The sequence below is a fragment of the Phoxinus phoxinus genome (assembly GCF_949152265.1).
Source record: "Phoxinus phoxinus genome assembly, chromosome: 23".
Classification (NCBI taxonomy): domain Eukaryota; kingdom Metazoa; phylum Chordata; class Actinopteri; order Cypriniformes; family Leuciscidae; genus Phoxinus; species Phoxinus phoxinus.
This window is the reverse complement of record NC_136898.1, coordinates 6,784,215-6,802,157: the sequence shown is the minus strand read 5'-3', so window position 1 is coordinate 6,802,157 and position 17,943 is coordinate 6,784,215. Positions and strand designations below refer to the sequence as shown.

The following is a 17,943-nucleotide window of genomic DNA, read 5'->3' as shown; positions in this document are numbered from 1 at the left end:
TCATTATAGTTATCGCCCTGTGAACAGACCTTTAGAAGAAGATCAGTGATTATGTGTGGGTCTTAAAAATTTACATAAAATGCCCTTAGATTCGGTCAGTCAAAAGTGCACATACTGTAGGTCATGCATTAAGTTGCAAAAGCACTGAATCACTTGTTCTGCATTCGTTCAAAGTGTCTGCGGATGACTTTTGACATGCATGTAGATGCAACTTTCAGTTCAAGTAATGCAAACAACCACACATCTTTAGAAACATCCTTTAGAAAGGCTCCTTAAAACTTTCCCTATTAACTGTGTGATTAGTCGGAGTCCAACGCAAAAGCTCTGGCAGCAGTGCTGTTCATTAGTTGTGATTGTCTTTACACTGCATGTGGGGAAAGTCTGGGCAACATCTTTGTAAAACGTTCACATATTCAGCAAGATCAGAGGTGAGAAGCTGTTCTAAACGCTGCCGCTTTTGGAAGTTCTTGCAGATACATAATATTTACATTCCCACTCATCTCTAACATAAACTTTTAATGAAATTTGCATGTGTTCGTAAACCTTGAATATTTTTATTACTTCGTTGCTGGGGGGCTGTCTGTGACATTTCATCATTGTACACTGTCAGTTTCATAAGTGTTTAAAATGTCAAGGGAACTCAGAAACATTGAATAGTGTGGGTATCATGGGCTGTGCTCTTCTCTTGACTCTTACCCCATCGTTCTTTGAATTAATAGTTTTAAAAAATGCAATTATTGTTTCTTTATATTTGTGTAAACATAAAAGGAGATGTTTAGCTGAATGTTTACAGTGTTCGTTTCAATACAATGATAGTGGGTAGGGTGGACACAACCTCTAAATATGTCAAAATAGCACCATAAAAGCAGTCAAAATGAGCTCTCATCTCTTTCGTACTTACTCAAACTTGATCTGTTGTCATGTGCCATATTTGAATAAACACAAATGAGATTTGACAGTTGAGGTTTAGGGAAATAAGTTCTGATGATGATCAAATGGGTCAAGAACACCATGAAGGTGAGTATAAGGCCCTGTTTACACCAGTGCGTTTTCGTTTTAAAACGCTTAACTTTTGCTACGGCTACGCCTGCCGACTACACCACTTTCGAAAGCTGGGCCAGATCTGCACTGAATAAAATGGTTAAGCAACGAGAACGTTTTGGCCAGACGGCGGAAAAACGGCTTAAGTCTTTTGAAAGTTCTCAACTAGAATACAACAATATTGGTTTAACTCACAAACTATTGTGAGTATTGTATGTGAAATTCTTCACTAAAATGACCAAATTAAATATAAAATAACAAGTTTTTTTTTTTTTTTTTCACAGATATGTGCAGTTACACTACCGTTCAAAAGTTTGGGGTCGTTAAGATTATTTGATGTTTCTGAATTCTAACCACTGCTGCATTTATGTGTTCAAAAATACAGTAAAAACAGTAATATTGTAAAATATTGTTTTGTATTTTTTTTGTATTTTATTTTATTATATTTGTTTTTTTATTTTAATGTTTCTTTTTAAAGAAATGTATAAATGTTTTTACTGTCGTGTAAATTACGTGAGCTTATTTTGTCCATTAGATCGTAAGCTCTGAAGTACATACTGTACATTTACCCACCCATAGACTCTCCCCTTGAAGAAATCAGGACTTGTGATCCGATCGACCAAATCTCATCTTACAGCAATACCAGGCAGGTGTAAACAGGGGCTAGTTTATCACCTGTGTCTATTTTTATTGCTCACAAGTAATATTAGGTGAAACCTCAGAAGCAAAGGTGCTATTTAAATGACAAACAACTGAGACCTTCATTATTAAAGTGCAAAGATCCTGTGGGCTGTGCTATAAACACCTTTCATCATCCTCAACATGTTTCGACAAACAAAAGAAGTTTAATGCTAAGCTTTGATGTTTTTTTTATACTTTAACAGAACTAAGATCATATGTGAGAATTGGTGTTGACTTTAAACAGCTAAATTACTGTAGACAGCAGCATACAGAGAGAACAATAAGCTTGGCATCTCGGCTGTGTTACAGCGCTGTCCCGCAGAAATCCTGCCACATCAGTGGTAGGCCAAGCGCTGTTTATGAAAGATGCACCTCGCAGAGCTGCACTTTATTGAATTTAAGACAAAAATCGACCAAAGTGGTCTCGGGAGACGCACAAGCCTCCTCCGTTTCTCTGATGTGTCAACTGTTTTCACATTAAAAGACCAAAAAAGGTGAGGGAAAGCGACTTGAAAGGGCGAGATGTTTTTTTTCTTAGAGAATATTCTGTGAATAATATTCTCAGAGAAATACAAATTCGCTTTCTATTGACGCTGTTATCCGCTTTCCCGAATGGCAAAAAATAACTCGGTCTTTCTCTCTCTCTACAATTTAATGAGAAAGGTAACACATACTTTTCACCTCCCGTATTGAAGACTGCTTACCTTCAGGGCACTTTTTCATTTGTAGCTCATTCTATTAGACTTCAAGGTGAACAGCCGTCTGCGAGCGTCCGTTCCAGAGCACCACTGAGCCTGTCATCCGGCACTGGCGGAGTTTGACGTCAGGGAAGTTATTTTGCCTGCTAAGAGTTTCGCGGAGTTTGAGGAGCTTCGGCTGCGAGCCGCGAGCTGATTTATGGTGCAGATGCTGCAGTCTTGTGGATCTCAGCAGTGTCATGTTCAGCTTTACTAACTGTGAGGCACCTACTCGTACTTCTGTGTGTCAGTGCACTTTATTAAGGATTCCAGTGACATAAAGTTGAAATTTATAGATTTACTCTTCAAAGTGAGTTTTGAGGGGTTGGAGTAGATTTACTAGAGCCATAATAATGATCCTCAAGTAAAAGGCTGTTTTTTGTAAATCCTCTGGCAGGGGCAGTGAGCTCTGACAAATTGTATTTGATGATTTATAATTGTGACCTCCCTGGCTCATTCTTTCTCTCTTTCCTCTCTGTTTTAGGAAGCTGCGTTGTGTTTATCCAGCAGCCCCATGACCTGGTGGTAGTAGCCGGGCAACCCGTGACCCTGCCGTGCTCCATCACTGGATATCATGGCATGGTGCTGTGGGTCAAAGACGGTCTCGCTCTAGGGGTCAACCGAGACCTGTCAGGTAAGAGATTTTGCTGCGGTCTGTTTCGTAGCCTAACCTGCGGTGAAATAACTCTACCTCTCATGGCTTATTTCTTTATTTATCAGTTGCCACCGTAGATGGTCATCCACATGTGTGCAATTGGTTGATTACATAATTGCAGTTAATTTATAATTTCATATAATTCCATAATTGCAATTTAAGATATATAAAGTAGCCTGCAATCAATGGCTATAAAGTCTAGACTTAAAGTCCCCATGAAATCAAAATTTTGTATTTTTGGGCTTTTAGGATGAACATGTTCACCTTACTGTTACCTATAAACTAGTGTGCTCCAAAAATGACCAAAACACCTTTAGAAGACATAAGCATTCAACATTCTCTCACTTCCGCCAATATGGATCAGTGATTTTGATGACATCACTCTGCACTTCAGCTTCTCATCAGATTTTCTGTCCAATCAAATGCTATCTAGAATCTAAAGCATCTCGTTCCCTATATTGTAAATAGACGCTGAAGCTGCTGCTAAAATTGGTTACTTGTTCACACATTTACTATTTTCTACATGGTGAATGGCACTATATTGCACTATATAAAGGATGGGGAACGATTCAGAAAATGTAAATATGCTTTTCAATGGGGCGAATGAAGTCTAGTTTGGGGCGCACACAGTCTGCTCCGGTCCAGAGACACGTTACACAGAGTGGATCATATGCGCAGGCAAGAAATCGAATCAGATCGATTTGAATTCTGCACAGAATGCTATATTGTATGGAGGAGATTAGGAGGAAACTGCGGCTTTACCGAGCTCGGCAGCTCTGGCCATGCTGTAATATAAACTAAACGCCATTGGCCATTTAAAAAAGGGGAGGAGCTGTTCAATAAGTCCTGCCCTGTCTTCCTGATTTAGTGGAAATTACACATTGAATAATGCTGCGTGTTTTGAAGGAACACTTCACCTCTGGAAAGATGAATGTGTATTTAAAATTGGTCATTTATGTAGAAGAAATGTGAAATTATTTTTGAATTTGGAGCCTTCTAGACTGAGAAAAGCCAGAAAATGTATTTTTGGCTCATGGGGATGAAAGACAACAACTCCCAGAATGCACTTGCTTCGCTGGCCTAGGAGGCCACGCCTACCGGTAAGAGATCGCAGTAAACAACAAGGCTATGCTACTAGTGAGTCTCCGTGAGTCTGCCCAGTATTTTGATGTCGCCCAAAATGTCCAGGATTCGGCTTTTGCATTCTTCAGTCGCCATTCCTCATGTTTACTGTGACGAGCAGGAACGAGACTGACGGCCGCGGAGAACGATGCGAGCCCGGTGGCGTGATTACTGATGAGCGGCGCCGGCGCCTGTGAGACGCACGCACCGGTCTCGTATCTCTCACGGAGGAGCGGGAATTTTCCTAGCAATGTTAAAACGCACATCAAACGATCACTTGTTTAGCGTTCATGTAAACACTACATTCAGATTCACCAATCTGAATGAATTCAGTTAGATTGAAACAAAAGGTGTGCATGTAAACTATGAATGCGACTGCAGAAAGCAAAAGCCGAATCCCGGACAATTTGGACCATCTCGACGGCTGGACATGTCCGGGAAAAAGAGGATGGTCACCGCTACTACTCAGCTTTCTCCACAGAATAAGAAACTTTTAGCTTAGCTTCCAAATAAAGAATGGCTGACACTATATGTAGCCTACATTCTGTGAGTGAGATCCCTCTATGGGCGGGTTGAAAACATGCGGAACAGCGCCTTCTACTGGATAAATGATGAGCTAGTGTTTGTAGTCTTACCCTTATTCAAAGAAATTTGACTTCCTGCTTTTTATGACGCAAAATGACGATTTTTGCGTCATAAAAAGCAGGAAGTGGAACACTTAAATCCTTATTTCTCCCATCTCAGGGGAAAATAAGGGAATAAACCATGACCATTCGAAAATGTGGGTTTCTAAAGATACAAAGTCTAATGCAAATGGGTGAAGTGTTCCTTTAAGGCACTTATCACTTTAAAGTCTTATCAATTATAATCTACAATCTTTCAAATTTTCAAAGAGATGACTTAAGTCATCTACTGTCACTTTTGATCAACTTAATGCATCCTTGCTAAATAAAAGTATTATTTTTTTTCCTACCAATCAATCCTAACAACCCCAAACTTTTTTTGGTCAAATATTGACTAAACATATTTTTTAATTTGAAATATATATTTATCTAAATATTAATATATTAAAACCAGTTTTTTTATCAACAGCATTGTTGTACTGTGTACATACATTATATTTTATAATAAAAATGTAATCTTTGCTCTGCTTTACAGACTGAAACCTGAAGTCAAGACATTTGCTGAGCAAAACAGCCACAGTCTTTTCTGTATCATCACAGAGAAGCTGAATATCTCAGACATTTCTTTGTCTAGTCTTTTCTTCAGTTAGGCACTGTAATAGAAGGACAACAGCCCATTCTGTCAGGTTGTGAATGCTTTCCCTGACATTACAGAGAAGCTTTGCCTTCCCGTCCCCCCACCCCCACTAACTTTTTCTGATTGTTGTGAAGGTTTCCCTGTTTGTTTCAGAAAGTTTCTGTCAGAATTACTGTCAGACTGAGCAAAGCAAAGCAACAATCGAGAATTAATTGCATTTCTATCATTAATTAAGGCAAACACTTCATCATCCGCAGAACCCCAGAGAGACGTGCCGCAAGTGCAGCTGTTTTACATTCGCACGCTTTACAAATTAATTTGTTGAACGGATTGAAATGTTCTCAAAACTTCTCCCTTATGCAAGGACAATCTTTAGGTTTGCAAAATCCGATGGGGTTGCTTTGCTTAAATCATAAACAAATCAGATATGATTACCGGACTCGCTTTCTTCAGTGCGCCACATTTACTGACTGTTTTATTTGCAATGAACTGCCAGATTAAAGACAAAATGCCAAACAAACTTCGGTCTAATTCAAATGCATTGCACATCCGTCCCTAAAGCTTTCATTTGCTGAATGTCACTTCCAAATTTGCTTCAGCTCACTTGAAGTTGAACTTGTTAGCTCTTTGAAATATTTATTGGCTAGCGAAGCATAATTCATCGATTTATTCTCATATCTAACTCAAAGTACAGCGATCGGATCCCGTTTAGCTAACGTTACACATAATTGCTGGATCAAGGGGTCATTATCGCTAACAATAGTTGCTGATTGCGTTCATGTATGCACTTCAAGAAACGAGCAATTAATATCTGAAAATTGAGCCTTTAGCTGCGGTCTCATTTAGCCCTCTCGTGATGTGTGATTTTAAGCTATATAGTAAGGATCTCCATTTCGGACATGGGTTTCTCCAGAAGTTAGTCATTTTTAGCCATGGCTCCAGGCAGCATTTAGTCATGGACAGAGCTCTTTAATTGAGCCTCTCAGGGCTTTTCTTTCCTTTCCACTGCGTCTGTCTTTCTCCGAGCTTTTATTAGTGTCCAGGGACTCCTGGATATCATTGTACCGTGGTATAATCGAGTACAGAGCTGTGATACTTAACCATCAGTGGCAACTGGACAAAGTTACCCTTCAAAGTGGATACGAAAACATCACTCGCTAAAGTGTAAAATGAACTAAAACTAGACTAGAGCCCCGATATGTATGGATATCAGCGTTCAGAGCAGCTCTAAATCTGCTGATTGTTTCAAACGTGAAGCAATATGTGGATTTTTACAAGTTGTTAGCGGGTTTTCATAAAATCTGTCTCATGTTTTATCACCTGCAGTTTCACACTGATGAAATGACACATCCTGCGATCAATATGACATAGATATCTATATCTTTTCAGGGCGAGTGTCCTCAAAGCTTGAGAAGGTACAGATTTTGTGTCAGAGAGACTGAAGCTAACATAACGCTTGATTAGGATGCCTCTCCGTGTATCTCTCCCCCTTCAGCTCCCGCGTATGCTCGCTCCGAGCTTTGATCTGCCTGCTTTCAGCCAAGTTTCAAGCGTGCTTCCATCCATTGGAGTGTCAGTGAGATGCCCACATTGTGATAAATCCATGTCCCAGCTCTCTATCACAGCTGCTATTGATCCAACATGAAGCCGAATCCATTTCGGTGGGATTCATTACCTTTAATAGGGTCATTTCACATTGTTTCTTCTAATTGACAGCCATTGTCTGAAGCCATCCAGTCAAGCATATTGGGGAATTCATCAGAGCTTTATTGAGGCGCCTGTATGCCTCAATAATCCCTAATGAAAACAGCTCTTAAATAAAAGGCAAAAGAAGATCCAGTGGCAGGAAACCTGAAGGCAGTAATGACACTATCGATTCCTAATACGGGCTTATTACCAGATAGCACAGGACAACCAAACAGTCTTTAATATAAAGGATCACCAGGGTTTCAGAGACACGCCATGGCAACTGTTTACAAGATCATGTTCGGATTTGAACGTGCTCGGGGCTGCGATCTGTTTGCTGATATGAGGAGATTAACTAAAAATGAGACATCTGTCTTGAGTAGAGTATCATGTAGCAATTTTGTTGTTCCAGTTTTTCCAAGCTACAAAAGCACCATTCATCCTTTATTGAAGATGCCACATTCGACACTTTTGTTGCCTTTTTTTTTTCTTACCCGGAAGGCCACGTATATGTATTTAGCTTTACATCATCAGAAAAGTTGCATAAGATATATATAATTATTATTTCTACAGTTTTGAATAAATATTGTGAAAATACACATTTGTGCAAATTACATACATTTTCTTTTCATGACTTATAAATAGGCGAACAGCGAAAAGAGGAGGCGTGTTCCGGCGCAAACGGTCCCTGGTGCTATTTTGCAGTTTTAGAAAACAATTCCGCCACTGACCAGGAAAAACCTTGTCTAAAGACAGTGGCGCGTTGCGCGTTAGTATGGTATTTTAAGGGCGCATGCTTGGCCATTGTGTGAACAACGCGCATACACTTTGATTCTCTAATCTAAACAGATGCAGCAGTTTTCATTTTTGCAAATCATACATTATTACAAAGAAACATATTAACACACGAGGGAAATCATTGTTGTGTCCATGAAGATGTGTAAAAAATAGGCATAAATCTAGCTTATACATTTACCCAAATTATTATACGCCTGTTTAACCGAAGCTAATTTGGGTGGGTTTCTCCCATCCTCATACAATGTCACTTCTCTGTCTTTTACGGCCCTGACGAGAACGTCGGTCTCCTCGGCTGTGAACCGCTCCTGGCATGCGCCTGCCAAATCCGCCGTTATAATAGCAATCTGCCATGGAACAAGCGCGCCTGCTCTTAAAGGGAATGTGAGAGGAAGCTCTGATTGGTTTATTTCACGTTACGCCCAAACCACACCTATGAATAATGAAGCTACTTCAGACCAACCCATTTTAGATTTGCGTGATCCGCCCATAAAGTTACTTGCGTTTCGCGTTTGATAATTGCGTTTCAGATCGTTAAAATAGAGCCCTCTATGTCGGAAGTCAAGGTGCATGTTGTGCATGTTGCAAAGTTTAATTCAGTCATACCACAGAGTGTATTTTGTTATGTTTTTCTTTTCATGACTGAAGTAAACGTGACTGGAGAACATTCAAGGCCAACTCAGAATGAGTCTCGTCTCTTATTGTGCAGTAAACTATTGTTTTTTTGTGTGATTCTAATATTTGACCCATTCCTGCAACTTTCATAGAATTTAACAATTCTAGCACAAAGAGTAAAATCCAAAAAATTCAAACTGGATATTTTCACATCGCTTTTTATGTTTGATTGTTTAATGTTAAACCTAAGACCTTGTGTTTCAGGTTATCCACGCTATGATGTGATTGGGGACCACAGCAAAGGAGAATATCACCTACTGATCCAGAGGACGGAATTGATCGATGACGGCAGCTTTGAGTGTCAAGCCATCCAGGCTGCTAGCAGATCTCGACCTGCTCGGCTCACTGTTCTGGGTCAGTGTCACCTACCAGAACCTTGCAAAAAAGAGATGGATAGAAAGACGGACGGACAAACAGACAGACAGACAGACAGACAGATAGATAGATAGATACATAGATGGACAGACAGACAGACAGACAGACAGACAGACAGACTGACGGACTGACAGATAGATAGAATGTTAAATTACAAGCAAGTTAGGTGGTTCACTTTTTGGTTCTCTTTTCTAATTTGAGCCTTTTTTTGTGTATGAGTGCGGATAGATGTATTGATGGATGAACCGATGGACAATCAGACAAATCGATACATACTTTAACTAGAGTAGCGCTCGAGCAGTAAAAGAGTAAAGAGAGCGAGGCCCTGAGAAGGAGAAAGCATGAAAAAGTACCGCCTCTGCAATACTGTGAATGTAGACAAGAACAAAGTCAATCTCTGAGTCAGATAAATGTGTGATATTCTGAAATCAGGGCTAATCAGCTTTAATAAGACACATTAGATATGTTTGCGATCAATAGAGCCTCGACACAAAAGCATTGCGTCAGCTTAGCTCCCGGGCAGCCTGGCTCGGCCTGATTATCATTATCGATTTCTTTCCTTTCTTTGTTAAAACTATGATATATTCCAGAGGAATAAGTTCATTACGCCGGGCTCGAAGTAACAGCGTTTTAAACCAGTAATCTGAGTCTAGACGCTTAAAGCCGAGCGAAGATGCCGGCAATTCTTGGTCCATTAAAATGATTAATTATAGATGAGAGGCCGCTCATTTGTTTTTATTTTTTGCTGGTCCTGTGGCAGCAGAGACAAATCATCATGCTCCCCAGGGCAGAGCCATTAGCCTGACATGTAATCCCACACAAACTGGCTTACTTCTGAAAAGTTGCATACAAAACCGCAAGCGGCTCCTGAGCGAGGTAATGAACCTCATGTAGGGACTCCGTCATCGTCAATCCCCTGTCACTTCCCTCCCGGGGGGGACGACGGCGCATGACCACAATCAGACGTGGCGTTTCTTTCGTTCACTCTCTCTATCTCTCCCATGACAGATGAGATTCAGAGTGGTCTTTGTAACCTGATTGGATCCCTCGCCTGTGAAGCCTCAAACCTGTCTTTGTCACTTACCGAGAAAAAATGCCTGTGGAGGCTTTTTCCAGACTTTGAAGCAGTGTGTTTGGGCACGAGTCCAGGGCTCCATTGCGATGCATTAATATGGCTGGGTCTCAAATCATGGGGCTCAAATCATGTATCGGCCCCTAAATGGCGTCTACGGTCCCCGAGAAGCCCTCATGCAAATTCAGAGCGAGTTTGTGCTTTCTTTTATTCCAAGTGTTTCACTGAAAACTTGCAGAATGCGTGTAAAAAAATTATTGGATTGCTTTTTACTGTATCGAAAACATACCAAACCGTGACACCATTGTTGTATCGAACGTATCGAATTTTGTGAACCATTACACCCCTAATATAATATATATATATTTACACTTTCTTTTATTGTCTTCCAAGTGGCACGGCTTCGCAATAAGGCTCTCGAACAATCAGTCTCTGTTTCGGACGTGCGCTTTTTGCAATTACACCAGCACACACTCGGCAGCGGGAGGGCGGCTGACCTGTCGGCGTGACATTTGAACTTTGAGTATTCGTAGGAGAGTTGTGGGGTAACCCAGTTTGCTTTGTGGTGGCCAGGCTACTGAATAAGACATGAGATGGGGTTGGTACACATTGCTGAAGAAGGACCCCTGAGGCTAATTAGATCCAAGGAATTCCCCTAAAGCCAAGCCGAGGAGCTGGAGAGAGAGCGAGAGCCAGAGCGGCGCAGCAACTCAGTGAACCATGGAAAGAAACCCGAGCCACTTCCAAAGGTCACTATTGTTTAAAAAGAGCCACTGCAGTGTTTCTGTAAGCTCTCAGCATTTGTTCTGCTCATTGTCTTCAGAGTTAAAGAGGCTTGTGCGATTTGGCTGCTTTCAGACTTAATTAGAGGCTTTCTTTCCTTCTTGTCGCGATTGAATGCGAATGAAAAAAGGCAATGTGGAACAAAAGTACAGTTCATTCAATGTGTCAAGCTCTCTTAAAGTCGATTTACTTTTCCTAGTCTTATTAGAAACAATTAATTGGTTATTTAAAAGTTTGAAAATAACTTGTGTCAATGAAAAGCAGGGGTCCACAAATAGCGGTCTGCGGTCCGGGCCCTGGTTTGGTTCCAACCGGACCACGAAACATAATGATACGGTAGCAACATGTGAGTAGCGTGTCAAAACAGCGGAGCTGTTCACACACAAGCACTCCGTCGTTTATAGTAATGATCTTTTTGCCACTATATCTTCTAATATTTATATCTTTTTCATGTCAAGGTTTTTTCAGGGTTTTTTTTTTTACTGAAAATTTTCAGAAAGCTTCATTCACAAAACACAACCAGAACAAATGTGTGCGTAAATTGTTTGTAAGACAAATTATTCTATACTTCAATTATTGTATTAAATAACACTGTTTGCTATTGTAAATTCAGTAAATTATTGCATTCTTTCTCTTCGTCTTTATTTTGGTTTGTAAAACCTAAATTCAATCCCATACGTGCATACATGAACAAATAAACATGCTGTTCAAAAGTTTGGGGTCAGTAAGAATTAAACACTTTTATTCAGCAAGGATACATTAAATTTATCAAAAAATTAAAGTAAAGACTTGTATTATGTAACAAAAGACAGAAAATAAATGCTTTACAAAATATTGCAAATAAATGCTTTTCTTTTGAACTTTCTATTCATCAAAGAAACTTGAAACAAATGTATCACAATTTCTACAAAAAAAAAGCAGCACATATGTTTTCAACATTGATAACAATAAGAAATATTAGAATGATTTCTGAAGGATCATGTGGCAGACTGAAGTAATGGCTGAATGTGCAGCTTTGGCATCGCAGAAATAAATGAAATATAAAATATATTACTACACTTATATTTTAATATAATATATATATATATATATATATATATATATATAGAAAATGTATTAATATTTCTAAATATTACTGTATTATTTGTACTCAAATGAGAATTTTGATGAGCATAAGAGGTTTCTTTGATAAACAGACCCAAACATTCTGAATGGTAGTGTAGATGGACTAAAAGCCAAAACTCTCATTTTGGTGTTATGGAATCTTTGGAATCTATTTTTGCAGTCATGTCACATTAATTAGGTCTAAATGTGGACTTCTCAGACTAGTAGTGGGAGAAAAGCTAGTGGATTAAAGCTTTGTACAAGATGTTATCCTCTGCCTTAAGAGCGTGTTGAACAAGCCACGTTAACCTGTCCCAGAGGGAGACAAACATCAGTCCTAATGAGAGGAGACGGCAATTACTTGTAGTCTTTCAAAGCAAAGAGGCTGTCCTGTTCCTCCTCTTCGTGGATAAGACCCCGGCCAGGGATCATCACTAGATTCTTTGAAAACTAGAATGGAAAGGCGGCGAAAAGATGTGCTATTGTCTTTTCCCTTTTTTTATGGGTTTCTCACCCTTGCACAGCAAGCTAACTCGCCCAGATCTGACCAAATATGCTCCACGTCTCCTCATGTTAATGTCAGCACCAGCGTTGGCCGCGAAAAGTCACATCGCAGCCAGATTGAGAAAAGAGAAAGCAAACAACGATGTGATGAAATTGAAAATGCAGAGTTCACAGATACACGCTCGACCTGAATAACAGCCAAATGCCATTGTTCACTGTGTGTGTCCCCCACTACAAAGTTCTCTTGGTTTCAAATGCAAGAATTATCACCTCAGTCTGCAAGTGCAGTTAGTGTTATGAATTTTTTAAAATGTATTGAAGTTTCCAACAGCTGGTCCTCCATTCGAACGTCACACTTTGTTGAATAGGCAGCAGGCATGCAGCAACATCTGCATCTCAGAGAAATGTGAATTCACAGACAGGTATTTCATGCTTCTGTGTCACAGCAGAATACAAATTCTCACTAATGTGACGTAGGTATAAAACTTTCGTCTGCAGCTGAGATATATGCAGTGTCTGAAATGAACTTGCAAAATGCTAAATGTGAGTAACAATAGGATTTGGGGAGTAAATTAAATTGGCCATTTAAGAATTTGTGGAAATTCTGCAGTGACTCTTTCTGCAAGTTACATCATTACACTTGTAGGTGGCGACAAGTGACTATTACGTGTGAGTCATTTGAATCATTCACTCAAAAGCACTGATTCATTAAAGAAGTGACTCTCTTTGTGAATTAATCATTGAATCACTCCAATTTGTTCATAAATGCAGATTACAGAAAGGACTCTGCATTTATGAGTGAATCATTGATGTATTGGCTCACTCATAAAGAGTCACTTGATTTTATGAGTGAGCTCATTGTATTTATGAGTGAGTCTATCAGTGATTTATTTATAAAGCCTGTTTTGTCCCTGAATGAAAACACTGATTCATTTGTGGAACCAAAAGTTTTTTTCTTTAACTACTTTTCACTACCATTCATACGTTTTTCTAAGTTCCTTATGCTCACCAAGGCTGCATTTTATTTTTATCAAATATACAGTAAAAATGGTAACATAGTGAAATAGCATTACAATTTAAAAAAATTGTTTTCTATTTTAATATATTTCAAAATGTAGTTTATTCCTGTGATTTCCCGGGTATCGCCTAAAACGTCACTATGTCTTCTCTCCAAATATGGTGTTACACGTTGTATAGAACCAATCAAAAAGCTTAGAAATTTACACCAACGCTGATAATTTGTCAATGGGAAGCCCCGTTTCGACTGACCGGCACGCGATTGGTCCAGTCATCCTCTTGTCAGACTCGCAGCGCTCTGTGTAAACAAGCTAGCAGATCTCCTCAGAAAGATTAAATATTATTAATTTGAGAAATGTTGTGTTATATATTAATGTCTTTGGTCAAATTAAGCTGTAAAATAAATAGTTTATCCCTTTAAATGCAATGGATTTTGAAAGATATCAACAACAAAAAAACGGGCAAAAAAACTTGGCGAACAGTTTTGGAGAATTTGATGTATCCCCATTCAAAGAGAGCTACACTTGCATGCCCGAGACGCGAATCAAAGATGGCCGCCGAGTGAAATTACTTGTCTTAAAGGCACTTTGATTTTTAGTCTGGGTATGCAAAATTAAACATGCGGACAACTTTATATCGCTAAAATTTTACATTTTCAAAAAAGGATTTGTGTTTTAAAAGCTGCTCATTCATCAGTGTTGTACATATCAGTGTCTAAACAACTAAACCAATGAATCTAAATGCCATCTGAATGAAATTAAGATCACATTGCAATATCATAGGGAGTAACAGGAAAGTAAAAATTGCACTGTGACAGGCTCCTCCTGTTCTGTAGAGCTCCCACAGGGCCTGTGGAGCGGGACACAGAGTTCTGATTAGAGCCGAACGCTGCTGTTCACTGGCCTGTTCAGGCCAAAGGGCTCTCTGTGTGGGCCACTTGTCCATGCATGTCATCTGTGTACATGCTACAGTGTGTGTGGGGTTGGTTGTCCTCCCAAGATTACTTCTGTTTCTGAGCATCAGGCATCAGTGACATACCTTCCCTCCCAAAGATGCTTAAAAGAGAACTCGAGCAGAAGGAGTGGGATAAATCGTTCGCTCTCAATTCAGCACTTGTGTCAATAATGGCACCCTGTAGTTAAAGCTCATCAAGCTGACATCTATTTATTTAATTATACTCACTAGTCATGTCATAAGCGAAGAACAAACACGCTGAACCTAAAGCTTAATTGAACTTTAAAATGCATCGCCTCAATAGATTTAGCTCAATACATGGCAGTCTGACTTTGTATAATAATTAAGACATATTAAAGTGAAATGACACTATTAGTGTTAACTGAAATTAAGAAAATCTAGTTTGTCAATTATCTGATGCATTGGGCAAAGCTTTCAGTATTCAAAGAAATAAATCTGCATCTACAGAGACCTGCAATACTACATTTTGTTTTCTTCACAGATATTTGTGAACAAATGTGTATCTGAAAAGTCTCACTTCGGGCTGTTTCCTTTAAACAGAGCAAACGGTTTGCAATTGAAAAACAGGCACAAGGTCGGTCGGTCGGATGTTCTCGCATTGATAAGCTGACAGAAGGATGTAAGACAATGATTTCTATTAAAAAACAGACAGACAGTTGAGTGCTGCAAGGCTGTTTGGCCATTGTGCAGTTTAGTCAACATTATCCCTGCACTTTTTTATTGTCATTTGATGTTGTTGAACTCTTGTTTCAAGGTTAGTTAACTTTCTCGACAGTGTAAAGCTGTTTTCATTAATTATGTAAAAATAGTCCCGGATTTAACATTTACTGCCCTTGTGTTAACATTTTAACTTTTTCAAATGTTATTTCACCTTTTTATTCGATTTTAATTGGATTTCCTACAGTTCATTCATTTGCTAACAAACTGGCCTTTAGCAGGAACTTTCAAAAGGTTTTACGGTAAAACAGCGCGCCATCATTATCTGATCAACAAGAGCACAGTTTCAAACAACACTGAAGAATATTTCACTTCAGATGCTTTAATTCAAAGAAATGTGTTTACTGGCGGAAAGATCACATCTGCTTCTGTTTAAAGGGACTTTATAGAGTATTTTTAGTTAATACACCTGAAAAAAAAGAAAGAAGACGGGATAATTGCTAAAGGCTGTGAGCCCGCTGTGTGGTACAGCAACTAAACTCAGGATGAAAGTGATTAATCCACCGTGCTACCAATTCCTGTGAGAGAAAGATGGAGAGAGGGAACGAGAAGAGAGAGAGAGACATCTCCAGATGCAAGACCAAATCCACGTACATTACAAAATAGGTCACATTTCCCAGAATGCCCCTTCTCTCTTGTTTCCAAAATGAAATTGCTCCATTTTTCTCCTTCCACAAGCTGAATGACTCGAGGTGTCTCAAGGGCCTGGTGTATCAAGAGGGCAGAGACAGAAGTAATTCGGTCCTGGCTGTTCGTTAGGCTCCATGTGAGAGTTTCTCCCCAGTCTGAACAACAATTACGGCTGTATGATTAATCCATCGTGTTGACCTGCTCAACACAAAGAAGATGGTTGGCCGCGTTAAGGCTTTAGCTTTGGAAGCGTCGCACCAGGGCATATTTGCAAACATGGCGGTCACAAGAAGGTTTAACGTGGTCATGGCCGTTTTTGGCGCTCAAAAGGAGAGCATGAACCATCTGGGATCCGTGCCACATGGAGAGTCATGGGATGCTATCCAAAGCTACTTGGAAATGCCAGTGTGTGAATTCACACCATAATATATTGGCACTTAGCTTTCTGGAATTCTAGGACTTGAATGTTGCACTGCAGTGCCAGCTTAGGAAGTCCCTCTCTCGCTCTCTAATTCAACCCCATCCATCAATAACTGAAACTTGAGCAGACAGACAGATTGACTTAACTGTTGTGCTCATTTGCATACACTTAGCCTCTCGTCTATCAGTCCCTGAAAACAATCCCAGCATGCAATTGTAAGCTATGTTTGTTAAAAAAAACAAATGAGTTTGCTCTAAACAGGCAAAGCACTTAGGCGTTAAAACAAGCTGTTAAGGATGGCTTTGATGTCCAGATGGGGAAAGGAATATGACACTGACTTTAATTGCTCCTGGAAATGAGAGTGGATTCTGAGTGGATGGAAGTACTTTGAATTCTCTGTCACTAATTTAAATGTGGCAAAGGGATTTCATTCCAGTTTTCTATGTCTGTTTTAGTAGAGGGAAGAATTGCTATTATCTATCTATCTATCTATCTATCTATCTATCTATCTATCTATCTATCTATCTAATATTTTTAATCCATCCATCATTCATCCATATACACTGTTCAAAAGTTTGGGGTCGGTAAGGATTTGAAAAATATGTTTTTGAAAGAAGTCTCATATGCTCATCATAATAAATCAAATAAAGGCTGTATGAAAAAATACAATATAAACAGTAATTTTGTGGAATAATATTAAAGTTTAAAATAACTTTTTTCATTTTAAAATGTAATTTATTCCTGTGATTGGTACATTTAAATGTTAGCATCATTACTCCAGTCTTCAGTGTCACATGATCCTTCATAAATCATTCTAATATTATTGTCAATGTTTAAAATAGCTGTGCTGCTTAATAGTTTTGTGGAAACAGTGATACATACAGGATTGTTTAATTAATAGAAAGTTAGAAGGAACAGCATTCATTTGAAATAGACATTTTTTATTTGTAACATTACCAAAATATCTATTTTATGTCAGTTCAATGCATCCGTGCTCACTAAAAATAAATTACTTTAATAAAACATTTTAAACTGAAATATATATGAATGTTTGTCTACATAAGTTTTATATATAAAAAACATATAAATATAAATATTTTGTAATTATAATAATTTGTATTCATAATATCTAAACTGCCTGTGTGGCTGAACACATAAACAGAATGAATTTCTGTCATGACAGACCTAATCAGTTTCCTACTTTTCATTTTTCCTCATTCTTACTTTATCTCTCTCTTTCTCTAATCTCTTCCGCTCTGTCTATTTCTCTGCTTCTCCAAACTGCACTGACAACTAGATGTGGCTGTGGCCTTTATATACCGAGGCATAAGGGGAAAACTATTTATTCGTTCTGAGAACCGTATGATTTTTCAAGCCGGAGGGAGACTTGATTGGTTCCAGGGAAGAAATACCAGCTAACAAATCACACAGGACTCCGTGCTCTGAGATCGTCGTGTAGCGTGAGGGCCAAATCTCCACGGTCTTATATGCTACACAGAGAAATCTGAAGGGAAGATGTCCAGCGTCCTCCATATAACCGTTCTGAGACTTCCCTTTAGAGGAGAAACATGGTCAGAACGTCCCCTTTGCACCCTAAACTTCGCTGTTACCATGGCGCCTTGAGGTTCCCAGTTGCTCAAACTTGTGTGTGCCGTCTGATTGGCCAGAAATCTCAGCGAGAGTAAAAGCTGGC

The 17,943-nt window shown here is 39.1% G+C and overlaps 2 protein-coding genes across 8 annotated transcripts in view; both read left to right on the top strand.

Moving 5' to 3' along the window:
- Window positions 1-17,943, top strand: part of smfn (small fragment nuclease) — a 200,105-nt gene that overhangs the window by 121,042 nt on the left and 61,120 nt on the right. The gene's annotated exons all lie outside the window — the stretch shown is intronic.
- kirrel3a (kirre like nephrin family adhesion molecule 3a) overlaps window positions 1-17,943 on the top strand; it is a 157,872-nt gene that overhangs the window by 103,002 nt on the left and 36,927 nt on the right. For 4 of the 7 annotated variants that reach the window (XM_079598955.1, XM_079598957.1, XM_079598956.1 and 1 more), the window contains 2 exons: window positions 2,944-3,093; window positions 8,857-9,006. In XM_079598955.1, the coding sequence (XP_079455081.1) occupies window positions 2,944-3,093; window positions 8,857-9,006 (300 nt within the window). Of the gene's footprint in view, window positions 1-1,620; window positions 1,688-2,943; window positions 3,094-8,856; window positions 9,007-17,943 lie in introns of all 7 variants that reach the window. The other 3 variants (XM_079598953.1, XM_079598952.1, XM_079598954.1) reach the window with 1 other exon arrangement.